The 8,593-nt window shown below is 37.4% G+C and overlaps 1 protein-coding gene and 1 pseudogene across 1 annotated transcript; both read left to right on the forward strand.

The window, feature by feature from the left end:
* The first annotated feature begins 708 nt into the window (after positions 1 to 708).
* On the forward strand, positions 709 to 1,590 carry LOC148189908 (uncharacterized; annotated as a pseudogene).
* Positions 1,591 to 5,383: 3,793 nt separating this feature from the next.
* Positions 5,384 to 7,821, forward strand: LOC148189909 (uncharacterized). The gene has a single exon (XM_088075541.1). It carries the CDS (start codon positions 5,468 to 5,470, stop codon positions 6,086 to 6,088), a length of 621 nt encoding a protein of 206 aa, XP_087931667.1. The 5' UTR covers positions 5,384 to 5,467; the 3' UTR covers positions 6,089 to 7,821.
* The last annotated feature ends 772 nt before the right edge of the window (positions 7,822 to 8,593 follow it).

Raw genomic sequence — 8,593 nt, forward strand, 5'->3', positions numbered from 1 at the left:
ATGTATAAACGTCTAAACTGAACAAACTGGAACTTGAGTCTCTTCAAACGGGGTCAGTCCCTGCTCTGTCTTGTCTCAGCTCAGGTGTCCTTGGCCTAAAAAATGTTGAAAACACCTGAACTAAAAGATATACTGTAACATCTTGATAAATCCTTCAGAACACTTTGCACAGTTAGTAAATTAATCAACTGCTTTGGTTTCTCGAATACTCAAACAGAAAAAAAGCAACAGTGATTGTGATTAATCATTACTGGTATTAAGAAAAATGCCCTGCAGTTTCAGCTACACAAATGTGAGCATTTTTCTGGATTTCAATAATGATTAAATAATGATTTATTTTCCTATGGCAATAAATGGAATCTTTTTAAAGTTTTTAATTTTTTTGACAATCCACTGACAGTTATAAAGAAACTAAGACAATCATTTGCACCTCGATCGATGATGAAAAATGATTGCTAGTTGTAGCCCTAAACCCAATAACATGTACTTATTTGCAGCTCTGGTGTTATCTCTCTAACTCTCTAACTGAGGCAGGTGGAGATGTTGTAAGACTAATGGAATCAGTTCCAAAGCAAACACTGATCATTACCAAAATCAAACTTTGTACAATTGCAACAGTAATGGAGTGTACAATTGATTGGGTAATGAGTTTTTACTGGAATCGTGCAGTTTCTTGATGCAAGTTGTGGGATAAAACCAGCTCCATTCTGAGACCACAAGTAAAGAAGTGAAGAATCTACACAGAATCATCATGACTTCAACATACAGAGATTTGTTTGCTGTGGCCATCTTTCTCCTAAACCTGATGTCGCTGAGCCATTCAGCTCCTCTGGGTTGTGAAGACTTGCTCCGGCCTTTGGATAGACTGGATCCTCATCATTTGGAGGGCAGATGGGCTTTAATTGCAACCAGTCCACAACTGTCTTTTCCAGATAATGACGGTAGCATGACTGTGTACTTCTCCAATTCCAGTGAAACTTCTGTCTATTCCTACACCCAGGGCAACCTTTTTGGTGACCAGTGTGGTTATCTGTTTTACAACTTCACAATAGAAAACAGCACTTTTACACATATCTTGGACATAAACATCAACCTCACTGGATCCTTCCTCTATACATCTTGTCCAGACTGTTTGTTGGTGCGCTTTCTTCTGGAGGGAGGGTGGAGGGACATAACAGATTTTTATCTGTTCAGCAAGAGTAGGAGAGAGCTGGAAAAGAACGAAATGGAAGAGTTCACTGCTCAGATGGCGTGTCTGAACAGGCCTTCACCCAATGTGAAGGATCCTACCAAGGAGCTTTGTCCAAAAACAGACAGCCGGAGATCCAGCAGCTCAAACTGATGCAAAAACAGAGGGACAAAATGCCTAAGAGACACTGATTGATTAGTAAATGATATTTGGTCACATAGTGTATATGAATATGCACTACGTTACTTAATGTCAATGACAGTGGGTGCTTTGTGAAATGAAAATTTGTCTCTCTTTTTTTTTTAAATTCTTGCAGATATCATTAGTAAACTTGTCCAACTATAATATATTTTTCTTGCAATTATTGTGACATATACAATAAATAAGTTGAGTAGTGCGCATTATTGAGTTGCATTTGTTGGCAATTAACTTTCTTTGGACATGTTGGAACTTTTGAGTACTATTATATTAAAATGATTTCTTTTCATATGACTATTTCTTGGCAGGGAGTATTTGCCAGGCAAGAATTGTTACAGCTTCCTGCCTTTGTCTGTTTCCCGCCTGTTTCCTGACACACCTGCCTTCTATCAATCTTGTTCGTCCTTCCCTGTTTCCAGAGTCTTCCCTTCACACCTGTCTTGCATTAGTCTTGTTTGCTTCACCCTTATGTTCCCTATCACACCCTCACTGACAACCAATCCCTTTGTTTCCCTCCCTTTGTCCGTGCCCGCCTACTCCAGCTGTGTCTTGTTCTCGTGATTGGTGCTCAGTGTATATATACCTGTCTCTTTCTATTTGTCAGATTTCCTGTATTCATGGTTTCTTTCACTGGTTCAGTTTGTGTTCTCTGCTTAACCAAGTGTAATGCTTTATCTGTTTCGTTGCTATTTTGGAAGTGTTTTATAAGCTAAATTTAAGCTTACCTTTTGTTAAAACCACCTGCCTGCCTGCTGTTCAGCAGTTGGGTCTTCATTTGAACTGAAACATTACACATTTGGACAGAGCATGGCTTGCTGTCTCCCCCTGTCAGCAGTCTTTATGTTAAGCTAAGCTAAGTAGTTTCTGGTTTCAGCTACTTATTAAGCATACAAACATGAGCATTTCAATCTTCTCATCTAATTCATAACACAAAATCAAATAAGCATTTTTGCCAACGCTTTTGTCTTTTCCTTTAAACAAAAAATTGCTTTATTCATCATGGTGAATCACGTTGCTAAGACATTTTCATGGAAAACATTTTGACATCATATTTGGGAAAACACATGTATATAATAAAATAAGTTATGGCTAAAGTCCATTTAGCTGCTTTAGTTCCTCGGCCCTTATGTCCTGAGTCACTGCCATGACCTCCTGGGACACATATAACAGAACCACAGTTTGTTATCAGTAAGACCTTTTGCTACTGACTACTTTATTTTTCATGAAAATTTGAAATGAGGACATTTCATCTGAAGAAGGGGACAAATAATGAGATTTATTTTTGATTTATTATTATTTTATTTGGTAGATAATTTTATTTTATTCCCTGTTTTATTTAGATAAATAAATTAATTTCATTTAAGCTCAATTCATACATTGTTGCCTATACTTTAAGTTAAAATAAGAAACTAGACCTACATCAGTGATCAGAGATGCTTCATGTCTGTTCAGTAGCAGTCTCACTAGTCAAAACGTCTGCTGTGTAAAAGGCCTATTGTGCCTGAAGGCATTCATTTCTGTAAATGCTAGATATCTACATGTGACAGAGAATGCCATCACACTTATAAAATTGCACACTGTAAGGAACATGAAGTGCGTCAAACACTAACAATATTTTTGTTTCCTTGTCTTAAAAAAATGATTATACTAACTGTAACAAGGACGGCTTATGACGGCAGACACCTTGTATCCCTCCATTAAATTACTGAAACTAGTATTTAACATTTTTGAATCTGAATATAGAACATAGACTACAACATGTACTAATGAAAAATTAATGTAACTTGTAGTGTCAGAGTTGTAAACTACAGGACTACAGACTCTCTTTATCTCAGTGTCATTAAAAATGTTTTCACCATATATTGTATCTTTGAAGTGTCACCTCAGCCACACTGTCTGATATTTTCCCCCAAAGATTTCCCCAAAGTGTTTTAATAATAACATGCACATATCTTTAACAAACTGCTCTCCAAAGTCTTTATCTCAGCTCAGAGCAAATTTTCTTCCTCACAGGAAGCCTTAAGGAAGTTGTTCCAGACCACTTTTTTCTATTTTAATGACTCACCCTCTGCTGTGCAAAATGCAGGTATAACAATGTATGCTGATGATTCCACTGTATGTCATGCAGCAAGGACATGCTGTGAATTAATCAAGTTTTGTGTCGTGAGTTAATTTAAGTATGTGATTCGATTTGAATAAATAAATTAGGCCTAAATTTCTCAGAAGCTAAATGTATTGTCTCGTTGTCATGATGAAAATAGGTTTCTAAGCCTGAACTGGCGTTATCTATATCGGATGAACCCATACAACCGGTGGACAAAACTAAATTGCCTGGCCTTGTCCTTGACAGTTACCTCTCATGAAATAAGAATATTTTTCAAGCAAAATATGAGTCAAGTAGAGTATACTTTTGCATGCTTAGGTCTGTTATTAATTCTTCATACCATATGTCACATAATTAATTGCTGCCATTGTCGCTGGCTGAGACATGAGCTATTTTCTCAGCCAACCAATAGCTCAATGACACACCTTTTTTGGTTAGCCATTCATCTCATTGCTTCTTGTTTTGAATAGGGTTCTCTTTCTGCATGTAGTTCTTTCATGGTGCATTTGTGCAGATTCATCAGCCTCATCAGCCATCAGCCTCAGCCATTAGCCAATGCCAACACCAGTGATTGCAAAATCTCTCTCTGGAGTCCAAGCACCAAAGATATTTCCTTCAAATCTGTCACATCATCTGTTTGACTAATCTGCACACCTTCAATCCGATTCAGCAAGTAGCTTAACCTTTAATCAGAGTGAAATACAGTAAAATCAGCAGACTGCATACATTGCGTTCACAAGAAAGTTTTCTACAATTGCACACACTGATTCAAGTTTCTAAATCGTTGATTTAGACTCCTGTTCAACAGTACAGTCATCTGGATCTGAAACAGAATTTTGTAACATAAACCAGGACTGCTAGGTTTGTCAAAAACTTTTTTTTCCAGCCACTTATGGTTGACCATTGTGCAAAGAATCACCTCAAGCATGGCCACATTCCAATGACTCAAAATGCCAACATTTCTATTCAACCAGATGGCTTCCTATAATAACACATATAAGCACAACACGACATTTGACAGAAATGGCTTGAAATGAATAACTGTCAGCGCCATCACAAACTGGAATAATTTAGCCTTTAATATAAGCCTGATTAAAAATAAATCATCCTGTAAAGAGAATATGCAACAGATTTTTTTGGCATGCAGATAACACACTGAATAGTAGGAGGTATAACTAATAGAATTTAATATTCCTCTTCTGCTTCATATGTATTCATGTGTATAATTCATATTCACATCATCCATATATATAATTCTCTCTCATCTTTTGGATTGTACATGAATGTAATTTTTGTACATTAATGCAATTAATACTCATCATGTACTGTAATGTATTATATACTATATGTCATGTGTGAACTACATGATTACCAGCTCATGGCCTTGGCATCAGCTATTGGGGGTCCTTTAAATATACAAATAAATGAATACAAAGAGAGGAAAAGAAAATCCTTGAAAGTTAGCGGAATCACAGAGGTCATTGCTTGATGTGGCATGCATGAGGTCATTTCTGTCTCTAGATTCAACAAATTAGAAAAATGAACCCTGTCTTGGTTATGAACTTATACCTAACGACTGTCTGCATTTTTGTATGCTGTCCTGTGTACTCACTGTAAGCAAATACAAGGTTTGCATTTTGGAGACTGGACTGCACTTATTTCAGTGCACACTGTTTTATTCACAGAAAATGTTGAAATAAATAGATAAATAATTCACAACAAAATTTCAAGTGGAGAGAACCAAAACAACAGTATGAGTTATCAGACTTTCTGTCATTGCACCATCATGGAGACCACACTTAGATAAGGGACAAAGAACCTGTACTGTGTTGCAAGACTGGACATTCTTTATGCAATTTGCACTATAAATAGAACGAGCGTCCCATCCAGCTCCACTCTTAGTGAGAAACAGCAACTGAGAGCACAGATTAAAAGGTGAATGCTGAATATCAACACAGAATCAGTGAAATCTCAACATGTTTGCTGTGTTCGCCACCTTTCTCCTCTGCTTGATATCTGTGAGCCATTCAGCTCCTCTGGCCTGTGAAGAATTGGTCCGGCCTTTGGCTCAGCTGGATCCTCATCATTTCGTGGGTGGATGGGCCTTAGTTGCAGGCAGTCTCAACCACACTCAATCCATGGAGGCCCTAAGACTAAGAGACAGCATCACTATGTACTTCTCCAACTCCAGTGAACCGTCCAAGTTCTCTTATACCCAAATTAACCGATTTGGTGATCAGTGCCAGTACCTGCCCTACAACATCTCTGTAGAGGGCAGCACCTTCACCTTTGATGTGGGGAATCGCTTCGACCTCAGTGCCTCTTTCCTCTACACGTCCTGTCCAGACTGCGTCGTGATGCAATGGATTGTGAAGTCTAAGAAGAGGCAATCTTTAGACCTGTACCTGCTGAGCAAGAGGAGGGAGGTGGAGGAGAAGGAGTTGGAGGAGTTCAAGGCTCAGCTGGAGTGTTATCAGCTGCCTACACCTGTTGTGATGGATCCTACCAAGGGGCTTTGTCCAGAACAACCGGAGAGCCAATCCACAGCAGCAGCAGCAGCTCACACTGAGGAGAAAACAGAGGAACAACAGGCATGAGGGACCACATTTATACACGATATTCAGTCGCAGATTCCATTCTTTTACATTACATTACATTTTTATCTAAAGTCTGTTATTACGGTTTGTCCATGTGATGTTGCTGTATCCTTGCAGAAGCTGTTGCTCGACTGCTGTTGGTCCAGTCAACAGTGTCAAACACTGTACTGTCATATGTTTCATTTTTGTCAAATGTCAGATTACTGTTGATTGTAATAGTTTTACAAAGTGTAATGAAGTGCTTATTTTATGAATGATTTTGTTCTTAAAATGTTAATACCTGTCAGAAAGTTAGCTATCTAGCATAACGTCAGTGCATTAGCTAGAAAACAGCTCATAAATTCTGAGAATATTCCATCAGCGTATACTTAGCATAATTTAATGTTTGCATCAATTGTTGATAGGGACTGTATTACTATAACAATAATAACACCTTAGAACATGCATGTAATGGAAACATTAACATCAATAGTTATGCCATTTAGCAGTAGAACTAGAATGAATAGAATTCTGCTAAAAACTGTTAGTCATTGCATGGAGTGTAAACCAATGTTTTTGGTTAAAACAGACCTATTTGTGAGTACTAATCGATCAGCCATCACTCATGTTAGCCATCACAGCTAAGTTACCTGCAGTTAATTAGACATTCACCCAGCGATCAAAATGGTCATAATGTCTTTAATACATGGTATTTGTCAGAAAGCCTACATAATATCTGAGTAAAGTGACAGTCATTTATGTTGCACTACATGTGGAATTCATGAAGAAAATAGTTATTGTCATTTATTGCATTTTTAGAAAGTATACTGTAATGCTATACTTACTTATGTAGAGTGCCTCAGGGATGACGTTTCTCTGTAGGCCAACTGGAAAGCTAACATTGCCCTGGTTTCCCTGTCAAAAAGTCTATGGGATTTTTTCATTAGATTTTGGATCATTGCAGAAAAAAAGCTCTGTGGTAACAAAACATTTATTATACTTACACATTTTGTTCAATCAGATAATCTCCACAAATGAACACCACCAGGATTTTTTAAGCCTAAATGCAATAGCCAGAAGGAAAAAAGTTATCGTCAGGCTACAAACAAACTACACTACCGTCATGTCGCCACTGCTACGAGACTGTAGGCTTAAAGCCGTGCTCAGTATGTTTCGGCGTGATGATGTTCTGTAGTCATTTAACCTCTCGTCAGCAACCGCCATTTTTAAGACAGATGAAAGCTTCAAATTTTGCAAGTGAGATATTTACTTTTGTGCTTTATGTTGTAGAACAAAACACGAAAGCCTCTAAGTTAGTGTTAACTACAGACCTTATTTCAGGCTTAAGACCAAAAACTCATTTAAAAAACACAGTGACACCGAGTCGAGGAAACCGGAGGTACTGGGTTTGAGATTTCTGGGTTTTAGTCATGTCACCCAAAATCAATGTATACAGCCAATACAACGTGACACACACATTTATTTTGTTACAATGTCTATGTCAATTTTATTCCTATGTTTTCATTTAGCAAAAATGCCCACTCAGCAAATAGTTTGAACATTCAGCTTTTGAGTAAAATTGTGTTTTTACGTTAAATGACTATAATTTACTTGACTTGATGTGACTTCTTCATAAAATAGATGTATTGTAGTGCTGTAAATTACACCTTGAAACACTGAACTCTAATTTCTGTTTTTTTTACCAATGTGAAAAAAAAAAACATGTAATACTTAAAATAAAATTACGCCATTAATTTTTTTTTCTGCAGATATAAAAGGACAAAATGAAAGTGCGCAGTCATATAATCACCCTCTTATCCCTCTGCTACATTCCTCATTCACTTCCATGCTGTAATAATTAACGTGTTGCTCACTAATTGGATTAGCACTATACATTTTTAAATCCACAACAATAGGGTAAGCCTCTAGCACATGTATTGGTGCATGCACACGTGCCAACTCTTGTGTTAGTGAATGTTTGTTGGTGTGAGCATGGTATGCAAATGTAGGCGTGCACTGGTGTACTGAGGGTGTTAGTGAGCACAAGGGAGGAGATACAGGCGGCGGGGCTGTAGAGCTGGGAGCAAAGAGATTCCTTTTGTGTTGATTATACATCAGTGACCTGAAAGAAGACAAGTGCGCATTCTCAGAAATGAGTATCTGTCATTTGGAGGAAGTTTTTCAAAGTATTTTGTTAACAGGTATGTGCAACTGCTTATTCTAGTATTTTGTAATTTACTCTGCTTTTGTTGACCTTGAAATTATCAGCACACATGCATCCATTATAGTCCACTCAATTGAAAATGTAACAGAAATTATTGTAAAAAGTCATGTCTGCAGATGCCAGCTTTTTCTGGTTTTATTTTTTGGTTACAATGACTAAAGCATATCAAACTAAGTGACTGTAATTTGTGCAAAGAACTATGTCAGCAACCATTAGATAGTAGCAGAGCTAATTCTAATTAGGGATGAAGTTGGCTGCATTTATTTAAATTCATTTGCATTTTTGTCATATGCCCTCAGATC

Source organism: Plectropomus leopardus, chromosome 3 (genome assembly GCF_026936395.1).
Source record: "Plectropomus leopardus strain MGB_pleo_1.0 chromosome 3, ASM2693639v1, whole genome shotgun sequence".
Classification (NCBI taxonomy): domain Eukaryota; kingdom Metazoa; phylum Chordata; class Actinopteri; order Perciformes; family Serranidae; genus Plectropomus; species Plectropomus leopardus.

Excerpts from the sequence above, each read along its gene's own strand:
- LOC148189909 (XM_088075541.1), top strand. The coding sequence starts at position 5,468 with ATGTTTGCTGTGTTCGCCACCTTTCTCCTCTGCTTGATATCTGTGAGC.